Raw genomic sequence first — 17,342 nt, 5'->3', positions numbered from 1 at the left:
GGCTGCCCTTGGGATTGATACTGGGGCTCGTGACCTGGATGATGGGACAGAGCACACATTCAGCACATTTACAGAAAAAATAAAGCTAGAAGTGGCTGATATCAGATGGTTGTGCCACCATTCAGAAGGATCTGGACAGGCTGGACAACTGCTGCCAACAGGAACCTCATGAAGTTCTACAAACAGAAGTGCCAAGTCCTGCACCTGGTCAGGAATTACTCCACATATCTTTACACACTGGCAGCTGATGAGCTAGAAGGCAGCTTTTCCAAAAATGACCTTGAGGTCCTGGTGACAAGAAAGTGAACATGAGCCACCAATGTACTCTTGGAGAAAAAAGGGCCAACAGCATCCTGGGTTCCATTAGGAAGAGCACTCAGCTGGTAAAGGGAGGTGATCCTTCCTCACTTACCAGTCCTGGTGAGGGGGTATCTCTTGTACTCTGTTCAGTACTGGGACTGGACTGGGCTTCCCACTACAAGAATGCCATGGACTTACTGGAGCAAGTCCAGGACAGGGCCATAAAGATTATTAAGGAATATCTTTACATAAGGGGATGCTGAGAGAGTTGAGACTGACCAGCCTGGACAAGGGATGGCTAAGGGTCAGGGAAGATGGCTCTTATTCATGTGTGTAAATAAATGACAAGATGGAATGAAGAAGAAGGAGCCAGATTCTTCCTAACAATGTACATCAACAGGACAAGAAACAATGGGCACAATTTAAATCCCATGCCATTCCATCAGAACACGAAGAAACAGTTTGGATTTTTACTGTGACAGAGGTCAAATACTACAAAATATTGCCCACAGAGGTGCTGGAGTCTTCATCTGCATAAACATTCAAAACACAACCAGACACAGTCTTGGATAACCTGACCTTACTTAAGCAAGAGCTTGGGCTACATGACCTTAAGAGATTCCATCCAACCTAAACAGTTCTATGGGCCTATGAAGATGATACAAAGGTGATAACTAAGTCACCAGGCTAGGAGGGTCTTTGTGTTTAGTCCTCTGTTCTGCCAGACTTCTTTTTCAAAAGCCAAAGCATTTATTGTAGTTATTAATTATCACAATCTGCCTAACTCAAATCCTGGAGGGACAAGCATATAAGCAATAGAAAGAAATGCTCTTTCCATTACTCAGTATAATGAGGCATTCTGCTTCCTTTTTTTCCTCTGAAGTGCCTGTCAATTTCCAAAATAGAATACAGAACCAGCTGGGTTGCAAGGTTATTTCTTTATGGCACTTTTTATTTAAATGTGTGCATTTACTGTTGAAGAGAGCAAAGAAAGGACAAGACATATGGCTTTATGCATGTTTTCTACCACACTGCAGCCTAATGTATTCAGGTAGGAATAAACACCCTACAGAGAGAAAAATGAAGAGAAGAAGAGAAAGACACCAAATGTTGATGCTGTATGTGTAAGTCCAATTATTTATTAATAGTGTGTGTAAATTTTGCCTGTGGTAAGATTTAATGGGAATAGAGAAGGGGGCTTCACTCCTAAAATGGATAAATCACATATTATTGCAACTGATATTTTCATTTTAATATCAGATGAAGAGCTAAGTGCACAAAACCACAAAGAAATCATAAAAAATTGTAAAAGTACTAGAAAGAAAAACCATAAAAAACAGAGCATTTCATGGGCCACTGGCTTGTTTAACTATATCTGTGTTTTGACTGCCTGCACCTGAAAAGTGCATTTATGGACCATTGGGAAAAGGCACTGAAATTTGCGAGAAACCTAACAGGCCAATGCCTATGCCTGAAACATCTAGAAAAGGTCCAAGTCTGGCTGTGTCCCTGGTTGAAATGCACACATTCCAACCTTTAACAGATAAAAAACACACCATGCAGTCCACTTCCCAGAAAGATTTGTATTTTTCACATGATTAAAGTCACTGTGCTTTTGGCCATCTCTGAGATCATCAAGGTCTCAGGTATGCTGAGATATGCTGCAACACAATAACCTAGAAATGCACTGCTTATGGTTACATCAATGAAGTAACAGAGCATCTGTGCCAGAGTCAGCCTTTTCATTGGAATTGAAAGGATAAGAGCCCAGGACTGCAGTACTAAGGCAGAATATGTGAAATTAAAGTATGAAATAAAGATGAAGGAAGGTCAATGGAGACCTGAATGCCAAAATTTAAAAATCATTGTATCAATGATCTTCAATCACTGTATCAATCTTCTAGTGACAACATCACATTGCAGTTACTTATTTAATTAGCATATCACACCACCTTTCATACTTGATATTAAGTTCAGATGAATGTGAACAGACACCATGAAAAATTAAATTACCAATATCAAAATGGAACTCCTCAGTAAAGCATCAGACCACATGCAAACATTAAGTTTACCTCAGCTCCCAAACTGAGAGAGATTATTTCATCTTCAAAAGCAGAATGTGTATCAGTATGAGGGGGAATTCCTGTTAAAAAAAAAATGAACAAAAAGTGAATATAAAAATTATACTAATAATAACAACAGTAATAGAGTGCTATCTCCATTGGCAAGCCCTATTTCCATGGCTGTCTGTATGGAAAATCGGGATGTATTATTGAACAAACCAAACTTACCATAAACAAGGGAACTGCCTTCCAATTTGAGGCAATTGTCTTAGATGGACACAATTAACCTAAGTGTCTTGTATAATCAGCAGAAATACCTAGAAGATAGTTCAGGTTACTCCAAGGCCTTGCTCATTCCTGGAGGACTCCCTAATGCAGAAAAAAGCTCAAGCACTTTGCTCTCCTTGCAGGCAGTTTAGCCCTTAGAAGCAACAATTGTGGTACCTATGGTGATTTTGGGCTTTAGTTCATCCACAATAATATATTTCTTCTTCACTCCCTTCAGAGAGGAGTAATTTCAAATCCCTCTATTTCCTAAGCAAATGACTGCATTAAGAATTTCAGCTTCAGCATTAGGACCTGCTACCTCAGAGGCAGGCACTGTTAGGATCAAGTCTGCCTGTGCTTTGCACTTCCTAGGCAAAGTAACATCCCTGCTAGGCTAACCCCTGGGTAATACATCTGTTAGTGTGGGTATGAGTACACACACATAACTGAGAATTGCCAGAAGGACAGTCATTTTTAGGGGTTTGTTTAGATTTTTCTTTCATATCTGCTAATTGGAAAGAAACTGCCAATCCCTGCAGCTTGTGTCACACATTTTAATGCCAAATGCTAGAACAGCAGTGTGCATGCCACAGCAAGATCTCACCACACGGTGGGGAACGGCAGTCAGCAGTGAGCAAGGGAGAACAGCAGACAGCTTGGGAGAACTGCAACTGCACCTTCCTCTGATCCACTGCAGGCCAAGGCAGACAGAATCATTCCTATACCATCCAAACTGAAAGAGTTTTATTGGATTATTAAAAATTCTACCCAAGTTCATTTTGGGCTCTGTAGAGAATTCCTGAGTTGAAGACAATTTTTTCCGAAGTGTTAGTCAGAAAAAATATATAAATAATGGTGCTATAAAGCACCATTATTATACGGCAGATTTTATATCCAGATGTAAATATCCTGAATTCCATTAGTTTCAGCAAAAACAATACAAGTGTTTTATGAGACCAACATTTAATCTGACAGAAAATGAGTGAGACTTGAAAACCAAGGACAGATAGATACCTATTTGTTACAGCTCACAACTTTGCCTCAGTACAAAGCACTGAGGCTCTGCCTCAAGAGGCACACTGAAGTCTGTGCAATTCACTGTGCAGCAGGAGAACACTGACAGCTCTCCACACTGTCACCGGTAATTCAACCAAGACCACACTGACTCACACACCTCATTTAATTTATCTTATCTGTGGTCCCTCCAGTTCAGATACTCATAGCCATAACTCACTTTCCAAAATTTCAAGTACAATTTCCAGTGAAAAAACCAGCTCAGAACCAAGATGCAGGCAGTATTAATCTGACTGCGCTCTGTGCTCTTCATATCCTAATGATTTGCACTTAAGAAGGGGTATTTTGCCTTGGGATTGGGTTTTTGTTTGATTTTTCAAAAAAAACTGCTTTCATTCTTGATAGAAATCTACAATTCTAACTAATTTCCTCAGATGTCCCAGCCAGAAGTACAAAATGATCAATTTAACAGATTGTCAGATACACAAACAAATAGGATCAAACCCTTGTTCAGCAGACATTGTAATAGCTGCCAGACATTAATTCTGAGAGTAAAGCCATTGTTCTTTCTTCCTAAGGACAAATGAGATACTCACCCTGGAAAGCAAGCCAGATACTTAACCTTGATGACTAAGCTTAGCAAAAAGTACAGCATGTGACTTGTTCCCTAGAAGTGTGATTAGAAGTTTGTTTTTCTTCAGAAGCCTCCAGTTTGGAAAAAAATACAAAAATACAGTAATTCCTTATTGCTAGGATAAGGGAACACTGCTTGCATCATATTTAACACTCCATATATCACATGCACTAACATTATATCATATGTACTTACAGCAGGAGAGTCTCCATTTTTGGGAGACTGTATGCACATTACAGGAAGCAAAACAAGTTTGGAGTAAAAAAATCCACTTAACTAGAAGACCAAATATGACTATTTATTCCTGTATCTTTTTATAGTTAGTTTTCAAATCATGACCTTGGACTCAAACACCATAATTTTTCCGTAACAGTGATATCAAAAACTGCACTTCTAAACCTAAGTTCCCATGTGGAGAAACCAGTACTAAAACTTTAGTTTTGTTTCAAAGCATCTCTGGTCACAGGAAATACACTAAGCAGGTGCTTAAATCCTGTTCCTACCCCATTTCACAGTTAGATGCTACACTCTCCTGCTTTTTAGTGAAGTTGTACTGGCTTGGCTGTAGTTCATTTGCTCCACAGGTGCCCATATGGTGCTATGCTTTGGATTTGTGATGAAAACAGTGTAGGTAACACATGGATGTTTTACCTCTTTATAAGCAGTGCTTACACAGCACCAAGGTCTTTTATGGTTCTCATGTTTCCCCACCAGCAAGTCAGCTGGGGGTGCACAAGGAGCTGAGAGAGCACACAGCTGGGACAAGTAACCCCATGTGACCAAGAGAATATTCCATATGATCATATGACATTGTGATCAGTAATAACACTGAGGGTGAAGTTTACCAGGGATGTCATTACTCATGGACTGAGCACTGATTGACCAGCAGCTGAGGATTTTTTTTTGCATAATTTTCCTTCCTTTGTTTTGTTTGCCTTTTTTTCTAACTTACTAAACTGTCCTATCTCAAGCCTCCTCACTTTTATCTTCCAATTCTATCCTCTACCTCAGTGAGGGGAGTGAGCAAGCAACTGCATGGTGCCTAGTTCCCTACCAGGGTTAAATCCCTATATAAAATAAAGAGTTCAAAATTTTTGAGGGACAAATGAACTTACCTTGTCCAGGTTCATACTGATTTACAGTCAGTTGATCAGGTTTATGTTTGATATATCCCTGCTTTAAGCACTTCTCCAAGAATGGGTTGCAAATTTCAGGAAGACCTAGTTATAGAAAGAGAACTGTAAACAAGACAGGACAGCTTTTTACAATAAATATAACTAGGAAAATACATAGAAGTAGCTTCATATACATGCAAGTCCATCTTTAATGATGATTACTCTGCATCTGCTACTAACATACACATCAGAACTGGGGGTCCAATCTTCACGTTCAATATTCTTGAAGGTATCAAAATTAGAAAGGCCACTCTTCCAAGCCCTCTGCATTCAGAAACAGAGTACTCCTTACAAATGCAAACTGTAGTATCTCTACACATAAATAAAACCACATCAAATCAGAGGAAAGGTTTTTACCAATTACAATAAAAAAGTTGCAGTCAAGAAGCAAAATTATTATGCAGAGAGTCAGTTGTGCAAAGAGCTCTCTAAAAATTTTATTCCCTGGAAATCTGTTACTGAATTAGATTAAATATCACCAAAAAATCTGCTGAAGTTAATCTGGTCTTGAAACAGGAATAGAAGGCATAGTCCTCCACTGAACCTTTGGTTTGCTATTTTACTTGAGGACTTGATTGAAAAATTCTGCTGAAGGTAACACCAACAAACATGATACTACTATCCCTTCCATGAATCTACTGATTTTTATTCTTGTTTTCTCCCAAGAAGTATTTATGCTTTTCTGACACACAAGATAGTCTGTGAGACAAGAAAACAATTCACATATCACTCATCTTACAATGATATAGCTTCACAGTTAAAATCTTAAGATAACGAGAATCCTTCTGTTGCATGCTACATCCACCCCAGTACACATGCACCACCTTAAACACCTTCAAGTTTTACAGGAATTTAACTCTCCTATTTTGCTATTTTTAAATCTAAGTCTATAAGATGACTCACTTGCTTTGCTCTGACTCACAGCTTTCAACTCCCAGTATGAGTTATTGAAACCTTTACGAAATTGCTTTCAGAGCAAAGGAAATTTTATTTCAGTGTGCATGCATCCAAGCAAGCTTCAAGCTGGTTGAGATAAATATATACAGCAACATACGTCATATCCCCCAAATAAATTAATATGCAATTTGTAACACATAATTGTTTTATGGAACAAAAAGCTAAAAAGGAATGACAATTACAATCCCAAAAGCCTTATTTGACCAGAGCTCAACAAAGGGCAGCAACCTCTGGCTCCAAGTGACTGGACAACAAGCTTAAAGCACTAACAATAATTTGGAATGGATCTCAAAATTAAAAAGCACTTCTGTGTGTGCTTAAGATACAGAAAAGGCTCTCCTTTAACCAGACTCTCACAGCCATAACCCAGCAAGGCTTAAAGGCTTTATATTAATGGTTCAAACATCAGTGCAAACTGATATATGAACTTTATATAATGGTTCAAATATCAGGCTTTATATAATGGTTCAAATATCAGTGCAAAGCAAGCACAGTTTAATAGGGAAGTTCTCACCTCCAGGTAATGGTTTGTCTTTATCAACATTATTGTTATCATAGCGAAACTCATATCCAAAATGCTTTACTCTTCTATGTTTTAAAGTCTTCTGGGCTGTAAAAATACATAACTTTAAATAAGATGACACTACATAAAGACTACATGAAACATTGCAGGCAATTTACCATATTTCCCTATTCTATTCTGCCTGTTAAGCCTAAATATTCTTTAATTAGCAGTTAAAATAGTGTATGTGACCCTTGTTCTTCACGCACACACTTCTGCTTATTATCTCTTGCATCATCAAGCATCACATTCACTGCTGTTTTGAGTCAAAGGGATGGTGTTTTTGTATATGCAAGAAACAGGGAACACCAATTTTTTGAGCCATGCTTAATGCACCTTTTTCTTGCCCTGATCTCTGAATTTACAGCTGATGAATACCCTACACATACATCAACATCCATCATTCTCATTAATCACCAAGTTACACATGAGCTAAGGTCAGAATAACCTTTTGCGTTGCTCCACGGAACAAATTTACACAGGAACTCTGAAGTGATTTCCAAGAACTCATTTATTGAAGGATTTAACTCCAAAAGTTCAAGTGAAACCATCCAGAATGTAGGCCTCACTATGTTATTTTTTTACATAGAAGAAGTCACAGCTCTTCAGTTGGATATCAAGTTACAGACAGTCTTGGGCTTGGCACAAGACACATAAAGACTTTAATTGTTTCTGAATGAAGGTTTGTTCAAGTAAATCCACTCTAGCATATCAATTCAGATCTCTTGTCCCAAGGAACTGATCACTTGCAGTACAAGACCCAATTTCCAAATGCTAAGAGCAACCACAGAATCATTTCTGACAATACATTTCCCAAGATGGAGACTTCCTGCAACCTGAAACTGCAGGAAAAAAACAGCATGAAAGTATAGAATGTCTGGATTCCTATAGTTGTACCCACCATTCTGAGTATCTTCATCTGCTTTCCAGTCAATACTTTCCAACATCATCCTTTCTTCCTCTGGAGAAATAATCTTTTCAATTACCATTAAGCCTGGAGGCAAGCTTGTAGGAACAGCATTTTGCAAGGCAACTGAGGTATATGAAAAAAAGAGAATTTTGTCACTCTTTAGAGAAAATAAAAACCTGTGTTCCCTATGGAGATATAATTATTTTTATGATAATATAGCACAGCTGTAGAAGTGTTTAGTGATACAATGGAGCCCTCATTGTGGTCTTATTTAGAGAAAGAATGATCCCTTTTTGTCATGACAAAACAGGGTAAGGCCTGAGTTCTGCATCATTCCAGCATTTTCTAAAAATTTTATTGCATAAGACAAACAAGACTTTACATTACTCAAACACAAAACTGCTTGTGGTTTTCCTGTAAAAATAATGGTAAACAGAATTTCCCAATCACTTCAGGTTCTACCTGAATTTCATTTTAATTTTGTAGAATTTTAGTGATTTACCATATCAGCAGCTTCCACAGACAGAGCACTCTGTAATCAAATATGTACAAAGACAGAGTACAGAACAAAACTGAGGTGAAAGTAAAACACCACTGATGTTGGGACATTCAGTTTGCTTTCCTAAGAGATCAAAAAAAGCTATTTGCTAGCAGAATGTACAGACCAACACCAGGAACCCTTTTTGCTAGACACTATGGAAGCTCACAGAAAGAGCAACAGTTCTTTGTAGCTTATAATCAGCCAAAAAAAAAATTAGGGAGAAGGAGGAAAAAAAGACAGAAATTTCATTGTGCATATTTTGCTTCTTGGAGCTGAGATAGAGATTGCAAGACTAGGGTCACACAAGAAATCCAATAAACTGTCCAGAGATTCTGCAGGCTCCTTAATCCCAAAACCTTCATGCACAGTACTGAATGGTCAGGAAATTACTCAAATCTTTTTTCCTTTTGCTTCCAAGTAATACAGTTGAAATTAGAGTATCCTAAACTGGAATACAAGGAGCAAAGATTATTTATGTCCTGAATCTCAGATTCTAGCTTTCATTTTCTGTGTCTACTTACAAAAACTAGTGTGCTTTTACCTGTATTTACAACCCAGGAAGTAAAAGCAAAGGGAAGCAGTATGCAGGAAGCTGGATATATAGGAGAGCAGAACAACTGTACCTTTTTCCACAAAATTAATATATAGAACAATGTTTTGGTCACAGTCTTCCAGTGTTACTTCCTTTCCATTAAGGGCACTAAAGGCTTTCTTGGCTTCTTCTGTTGTTTTGTATTTCACAAATGAGTATGGTTTATTTGGTGGCATTAAGAGTGTTTCCATTGCTCCATATTCTTCTAGTATTCTGAGCAATTGCTGTCTACTCATCCCATTACCAAGACCAGCATTGGCAATAACCAGGCTCTAATTAAAAAAGAATTAAAAAACAAAACGAAAAGAATTAGTGACTATTGTCAGTTCATTTGAAACTAAGATTTTACCAAGAGAACAGCACTATAAAAAAAATTAAACCCATGAGCACTCTTTTATGTATTCTGCACAAGATATTTACATTTCCATGAGCTTGTTATACAAGGCTATTGCAACCTTTGCTTGCCCAGCACACAGTGTGGCTGAAAGCCTTGCAACCTCTCTCAGAAACACCTCCTCAGTTAATGCCCACTTCAAAGTGGCATGTGTGTGACAAGTGTACTGCAAGCAAACAGTGGCACTGGCACACATAATTTTGGTGGTTTCTGGAACAGCTGGGAAAAGTGTTCAATCAATTCAAACAACAGCATTTCACTTCTCTAAAAAAACAGAAAATGAGGTTTAGAACCAAAGAGGAGGGTCATTAAAAAAAAATTATACACTGAGCACTGCTGTGATTATGCCTATTGTGAAGGCTCTGTTAACATCTGTTCTAAGCTCTGCATCAGGCTGTCTGCCAAAGATCATATTTTTCAAGATTTACTTCATTATTAATTACTGCTATTTTCTGGAATGTTATTGATGGAGAGACTCATGTGTGTGAAGGACATGCAGAGGTTCAAACCACTCCTTTCACTTAATCTACAAAGACCCCACTACACAACTGCTGCAGCACATGCAGCAACTGATGATGTTAATTCAGAGATAGTCAGACTCTTGCACAAAGCCTGAAAGTATTTTCTATATTCCTGACACGAGTTTTCCACTAGCACTATGATTTTGTTTCACATATCATTTATTCAAATGTTCTGTCACCAAAAGGACTTTGCTGGACCCCAAAATTATTCTTTGGATAGATTAGATGGATAATTTGGTACCTGGGACAGTTTCAAGGGGAACAAGTCCCAAATGACAGACCCATTTCCATGCAACACTAGAAAGGCACAGTATTTGTTCTAAATAGTTTACAATACAAACAAGTTTGCTGAGTCATTAACATCTGTCCATGTGGTTTGAAATCTGAGCAAAAATTAAACCAAATTTTATTACAAAAATGTATAAAGATCTAACTGATGTTTCCATATTTGAGTGGGAAGAATTTTTAGGATCAGGATGAACAAGCATAGGGTAAATGTTACTGCTCTACAGTGTTTCAAGCCATTTGTATTTCCACATAAATGAGAGAGTGAAATTAGAAACTCTGACCTCCCTTTCTGTCTGCAATTTCCTGTCACTTTTTGCTACATCAGTATCTGTGAGGTCATTCTCTGATGTGCTGTAACTCTACTGGGGCAGAACACTACAGATCAAAAATCCAAGTAGCTTTCTGCTAGAACCCTTTTCTGCAAGGAAAGAGAAAGCTGTCCCCATTGAAACAGCTGCAAGTCAGCCAACCAGCTCAATTCCCACAGAATCACAGCCTTAATAAAAACAAGATGGAAAAGATTTCCAAGATAGACATGCTTTTAATGGTGAGCTCCAATGAGACAAATTACACTTGCCAGAGAACCATGGAAGATATAAAGGTACAAAAGTTAAAAGCCTGAGGAAAAAAAAAGAAACCACAGAGAAACAGAATAAAAGTTTATCTACTTCAGTAGCATTTCCAATGCTTCCCCCTCCTCCTCAACCCAAGTAACTGTTTCAGGTTAAAAAAAAAACCTTCTCCAAAGGCCAAAGTCTCTCCATAGACCCTGAACTGCTGAAATACAGTTCTGCTTTGAAATCAAAGAACAGAAAACCCTCAATCTCAGGAAGTCCATTTTTAAAAACTGCACTTTACACAAGACACATGTGAGAAGAGAACACAGATAAGCAGCATTTTAACACTACCATCAAAATCACAACTACCTGTGTTGCATGGGAGACACACTTTATGCCCTCATGTCTCATCAACGTATGCTGAGCTCTGACCTGCTTCCTCAATACCTTCTTCTTCATTTTCTGGACTTTCAAATGATCTTCACTGGTTTTAGCTTCCATACTGGTGTTCTGAAAAACAGAAATAACAACACAGTAAGTGTCCTGCTTGAAAAGGATCTCTCCCAAAAATAAGGCTTTAAAAGATTGCTATGATGCTTGATTTCATTTTCCCATTTTTCTCTTCCTCTTCACTCCTTTATTCACATTCACAGTATCACTAGATCCATTTGTGGATTTTAACCTGTCTGCCCCTCCTGTTTTCATACAGTAATTTCAGCTAATTTCCTTCTCTCTGCAGTCTCTCCAGAGCAGAACATGAGAAAAAAATAACGTGTAGAACTGCCATGAGATTCGTATTGTCTCAGCTTCTCATGCCTCACCACATGCTTCAGCTGGAGATGAAATGTCTGGCTCCTTTTACCTAATTGCAACCAAGCAGGACATTTGGCCAAATGTGCCTTCCTTGAGAGTAGAAAAATGTGTGCAATACATACATGTCCTAGAGCAAGCAACTAGGATATTCCACACATAATTTACCACACCCCCCAAACTTAATGAAAATCACACTCCTGTTGTGTGAGGGAACAGAAAAACTGTGTACATACATATATATAAATATATATTTATTAGCTACTGAATTTCATGGCAACACAGAATTTACCAGCCAGTGAGTACTTAAAGGTCAATGGCATTCTTCTTCAGGTTTTGCTGCATCTTTTGCCACTTTTGGTCTAACACTACATTGAGATCATACAGTACCTTCCCACATTTCCTTGAGCCTACATTCTTTTCCTTTCTTTTCTCTACTTCCCTCAAATCCAAGGGAGGAGTCTTTATCTGTCCCTATAACACAACCCCTTACCTGTATTTTAGAGGTATCTTCTCTTCTTTGCCAAAAATCCTCCTAACAGTATAGCTGGACAATCCAACTGCAGCTGTCTGTCCTATTCCATTCTTTTATCATCGTGACCTGGCAACAATCCTTCCATCTTCTCTTCCTGTCAAAAAATGGTTTTGTTTCAGTTATTTTTAAGGGAAAAAAACAAAACAAAACAAAACTAGGTAAATCACCCCTATATGTAATTATTTAACTCTGTCAACTGCCCCAACAGTCACTCATCCACTTGCATGCCTTCTGGCTTGCATGACTGCAGAGCTGCTTCCCAATACCTAAACTGCAGACACAACCATGACAATATGACAATGTACTACAAAAAAGGGTAAAGGTAAAAAAACCCCTCATATTAGTATTTGCTGCAACTTCGTGTTGAATGACTTAGCAAAAATTTTGTTTTAAACAAGAACTGATATGCTAGTAAAATTGTTATAAAATATTGATAATAGATCCAAACAGTTCAAAGTAAGATTCTTCACCTAATCAACAGTCTTAAATATAGAGAGCAATGGTCCTCTTAACCTTCATTAGTTAAATAATGGTCAAAAAAATCTCAAACTTGCTTAAACCAAAAAAGAAAGCACAGTGAGACACACACACAAAAAAAAACCCCACAAAAAACCCAAAAATCACTAAAATCCAACACCCAAAAGCATAAGATAATTAGAAGCCAAGGTAACCAAGAGGGGAAAAATAAAAGTCACAAGAAAAGAGGCAGAAAAAGTTTTTATTAAGTAAGTTATCCTAAGTGCATCTAGTGGGTTACCCTTACCAAGATTCAGCTGACTAGCAGGCTCCTTCAACAAGCCTACAATGACCAATGTATGCAATTATAAGATTTCATAGAATCACAAAATTATTTAGGTTGCAAAAGACCTGTAAGGTTTAGTTCAACTGTTAATCCTGAACTGCCAAGTCTACCACAAAAGCCTATGTCCCTTAGCATCACCATCTACACAATTGGCTCCAAAAGGCTTGTCCTGTCCCACCTTACTTGCCACACACAGGTGAACAAAAGCCCACATCTTTACAGCCTACACATGAGCAGGTTCCTCTGCAGAGGGTGTCAGGCAGTCCCAAACTACTCCACAGGAAAGTGACACATCTTTGGCTTGGTGAGTTTACAGAAAAAGAGCAAAACTACAGGACAGGATAATACTTTTGAGCGACGCAAATTGGATTTGGATGGAAAAGCGTGGAGGCTATGCACATCACCTATACCAGTCAGACCACTGTCATGCAGCCTGCAGAACAGAGGACTTGAAACTGAAAGGGTCAGGCCTCTCCCATAACATCTGCATCTCTACATACTGGAAGACTTCATCTGATCTCTGGGGAAAGCATTTCTGAGTTTAGTCAGGCCTTTAGTCAGGTCCTCACAAACACCCACATCCTCCAGGCAAAAGCAAAGAAGTCATGCCACAATATTTGTTAAACTAGCACAGAAACTAAAGCTGAAAGACTTCTTTTTATCCTTTCATAAACTCTGAACAAGGGAGAGCTGAGGTGTGACTCAGCTGTCTAAATAGCACCTAACACTGTCAGAGATGACCGAGCCCACAACACTCAACCTTCCACCTGCTGCTCAGGAAGCTGAAGACCTTCTTGGTGTGCTGTGTCATGCTTGCCAGCATCACTCTGGTGCCTCCAGCTTCTGAAGATATCTTAAACAGTAATACCTGCATAGCTGATACAAAATATTCCCTTTGTCTCTGTCTGAACTGGGTCTAAATTCTATGTCTTGCCTGTTGCATCATTACCAGTGGCTCAATTTGGCAGGCAAGTCTGCCCTGATTTCTGAAAAAGGAATCACACTCAACTGTATAGAAGTAGGAAATTTCATTTGCTAGGATCTCACACCTCCTTTAGAAAGGCCAATACAACTACAGAAGAAAAAGGATTAATCCACTGTTGAATTCGTTACTCTTACTACCTAGTTTTTACAAGTATTTTTAAAAAGTAGCTCCTGAAAATATACACTGAAAACGGTTTTCCCTTGCAATACGAGCTAAAGTTACACGCACTTTACAAAACTGGCCTGAAGCTACTACAGAGGTTAATGTAAAGCTTTAATGCAATGCACGAAGCTTGTTTGCTTGAGGAGCCGCCTCTGAGAACTGAAGCACCAGGCGGGCGGGCAGAGCAGAGCGGCGGCTGTCGGCAGAGGGAGCGCCACGATCAGGGATAAGCCGCGATCTCTGTTACTCACTTTTGGCTTGGTTTTGTACGGCAGACAGGCCACAACAAAAGTATAAGGACACAGTATTCACATAAACATCCGGGAGCGAAAAAATACATTCAGGAGGCCCTACGGTGAGATCTAAGAGCTCCAGCACTTGCAAAACGCGCCTGAAAGCGCCAGCATATCCAGGCAGCGGCATGTCCCCGCGGCTGCCCCATCCCACCTCTGCGAGGGACAGCCGGCACCAAACCTCCCACCGACACCCCGCAAACCCCCAGGCTCCGGGCACTTGCTGCAAACAGGAATATCAAGAATTCCTGATAACAGGAATAACCACAGGAGCGCGTCTTAGAATCGCGGAATGTTAAGGGTTTGAATAAACCTTAAAGATCAGCCAGTCCCAACCCCGTGCCATAGGCAGGGGTGCATCCTCCTAAACCAGGTTACTCAAAGCTTTGAACACTGCCAGGAGTGGGGCACCCACAGCCTCCCTGGGTAACTTGTTCCAGGGCCTCACCACCCTCACAGCAGTGCCCCTTCTCCTCTGCCCTGAGTACACACGGGGGAGGCTATAAAAGCTGTGAGGCAGACGTAGGGGCTGGCTTGGCCGTCTCCCCCTTGCACCACCTCGTCCTGACAGGAACAGAGATGGAACCGGAGGCGCAGCCAGGCCACCGCGGGCTCTGCTCCCCGCAAAGGGCGGCACGGCGGGCACGAGAGGGAAGGAGAACCAGCGGCAGAGACCGCCTGCGCTCCCGCCGCCCCCGCGGCTCTCTGTCCCCAGGGAGAACCCGGCGAGGCCCAGGCGCTGCAGCCCCGGCCCAGCGGGCGCGTTACCTGCAGGAAGCGGCCATGTCGGGGCGGGCACTGCACGCCCCGACACCGCCCCCGCCGCGCCGTCATGGCCCCGCCCCGGCCCGCTGCCCGCGGAGCGGTGCGGCCTGAGGGGAATTTAGCGACTGCGGGCGTCTGTCGCTTTATTGTACGTTAGGGAAGCCAGGCTTTGATGTTCAGCAAAGCAATGTGCCGGGTCCTGCCTTTGGGTCACAGCAACACCAAGCAGCGCCACAGACTGAGGGAAGAGTGGCTGGGAAGGACCTGGAGGTGCTGATCAGGAGCTGAGCATGATCCAGAGTGTGCCCAGGTGGCCAAGAAGGCCGATGGCATCCTGGCCTGGATCAGCCAGGTGTGGCCAGCAGGAGCAGGGCAGTGACCGTCCCCCTGTACCCAGCACTGCTGAGGCCACAGCTCCAATGCTGTGCTCAGTTCTGGGCCCCTCAGTGCAAGAGAGACATTGAGGGGCTGGAGCGTGTCCAGGGAAGGGCAACGGAGCTGGGGAAGGCTCTGGAGCACAAGTGCTGTGAGGAGCAGCTGAGGGAGCTGGGGGTGTTCAGCCTGGAGAAAAGGAGGCTCAGGGGGACCTCATCACTCTCTGCAACTGCCTGACAGGAGGGTGTGGCCAGATGTGGGTTGGTCTCTTCTCCCAGGAAACAAGTGACAGGACAAGAGGATGTAGTCTTAAGCTGCAGGAGGTTCAGGTTGGACATTAGGAGACATTTCTTCATGGAAAGAATGATTAGACCTTGGAACAGACTGCCCAGGGAGGTGGTAGAGTCACTGTCTCTGGAGATGTTTAGGAAAAGACTGGTCATGGCATCAATGCCATGGCCTGTTTGACATAGCGGTGTTGGGTCGAAGGTTGGATTGATGATCTCCAAAGGTGTTTTCCAGCCTAACTGGCTCTCTGATTCTCTGGCAGCAGCCAGTTCTATGTGCCAAAATTTCCCAGTGACCAGGCCAGGGCTCTCCCATGGCACACAGCCATGTTCAGGGGAGAGGGACATCCATGCTGGATGGATCCAGGGCAGTTGATATGGCAAAGGGAAGGGGGTGAGCAGCCCCCTACAACCACTTTCCATGGACATACATTTACTGTCACTGTGCCACCTCCTGTTGCTGCTCTCTCCATGCTCCCGAGCTCCACTTGCCAGCAGGTCCTCCTGGTGCCACCTTTTCTCCAAGTAGAGCCAGCTCTTTGCCATCCTCCTCTCCATCCAGTTTCCCTCTGAGTCCTCACAAGTGCAATGCTTTAGCTCCATGTGCAGTGGAAGGCCATTCCTCAGCCCCACACCTGCCTTCATTTCTTCATTGGAGCCTCCTCCAGCACAGGGGATCCAAAACCAAATGGGGGAAGCCACATCCACACTGCAAGTTAAAGACAGCTTCCGACAGGCCAGGATGAATTGAAGACAGCATCATGGCTTTTCCCAGGCTCACGCGCTCACCTAAGAGACCGTCCCCTGGGCAAGGCACCATCACCATCAGCCAGCACTGATCATGTTACCTTTGGCACGCCATAGCACTTGGGACAGAGGAAGATAAAACCATAAGACCACATAAGGCCATGGGAAGAGCGAGCCACTGGTTGTACATAAATATTCCTCTGCACCACTCTTGACTTGGCCAGCAACCCCCCTAAGGCTGTGGAGTGAGCCCACACTAGTGAGAGGCCTACCTCACTGAAAGGAAGCATCTCCACACCTCACTGACTCCCTGTGGGGAAAGTGGTCCCTTAAATCAGAGATACAGTGTGTAAGCCTTTGCTTCATTTTTCTTCTTCATAGGCTAACCAAGCTGCATACTATGGCCCTAGACATAACCTTTCTCCCTTCTTTATCCAAAATGCTGGAATTTGGGATTGCCACCTTTTTGTTTACCTGACAAATATCCTACTTCTCACTGCATCTTATTACCTAAAGCCTAACTCTTTTTTTCTCTCCCTCTCTGTTTATTTTTCCTCCCTCAGCCTCCTGTGGGTATGTAACCTTTCTCAGCATCAATGATGTAAGGGATTCCCAGGCAGGTGGTATGTAAGGTGTGACTGATGAGCCTGCAAACCTGTAGATTGAAGCCAGCTCCTCAAGTTTTTCCCAGATGCACATGCTGGAGGAATTTACCCATGGCTGTGCTTACCCAGAAGAAAATAACAAAAAATGCAACCACCTAAGAAACAACAACAAAAAAATCCTTTCTCTCTCCCTTGGAATGT

The 17,342-nt window shown here is 41.5% G+C and overlaps 1 protein-coding gene across 2 annotated transcripts in view; it reads right to left on the bottom strand.

The window, feature by feature from the left end:
* ALKBH8 (alkB homolog 8, tRNA methyltransferase) overlaps positions 1-15,174 on the bottom strand; it is a 45,590-nt gene extending 30,416 nt beyond the window's left edge. The window contains exons 1-8 of one of the 2 annotated variants that reach the window (XM_054654761.2): positions 15,131-15,174; positions 12,079-12,214; positions 11,145-11,285; positions 9,047-9,287; positions 7,874-8,005; positions 6,925-7,020; positions 5,394-5,498; positions 2,373-2,443 (exon numbers count right to left, since the gene is read on the bottom strand). In XM_054654761.2, coding sequence (XP_054510736.2) covers positions 2,373-2,443; positions 5,394-5,498; positions 6,925-7,020; positions 7,874-8,005; positions 9,047-9,287; positions 11,145-11,276 — 777 coding nt within the window. In that variant the 5' untranslated portion in view covers positions 11,277-11,285; positions 12,079-12,214; positions 15,131-15,174. The remainder of the gene's footprint in view (positions 1-2,372; positions 2,444-5,393; positions 5,499-6,924; positions 7,021-7,873; positions 8,006-9,046; positions 9,288-11,144; positions 11,286-12,078; positions 12,215-15,130) is intronic. The other variant, XM_077173936.1, reaches the window with a different exon arrangement.
* Between the last annotated feature and the right edge of the window lie 2,168 nt (positions 15,175-17,342).

Source organism: Agelaius phoeniceus, chromosome 2 (genome assembly GCF_051311805.1).
Source record: "Agelaius phoeniceus isolate bAgePho1 chromosome 2, bAgePho1.hap1, whole genome shotgun sequence".
Taxonomy (NCBI): domain Eukaryota; kingdom Metazoa; phylum Chordata; class Aves; order Passeriformes; family Icteridae; genus Agelaius; species Agelaius phoeniceus.
This window is presented reverse-complemented; position numbering and strand designations above follow the sequence as displayed.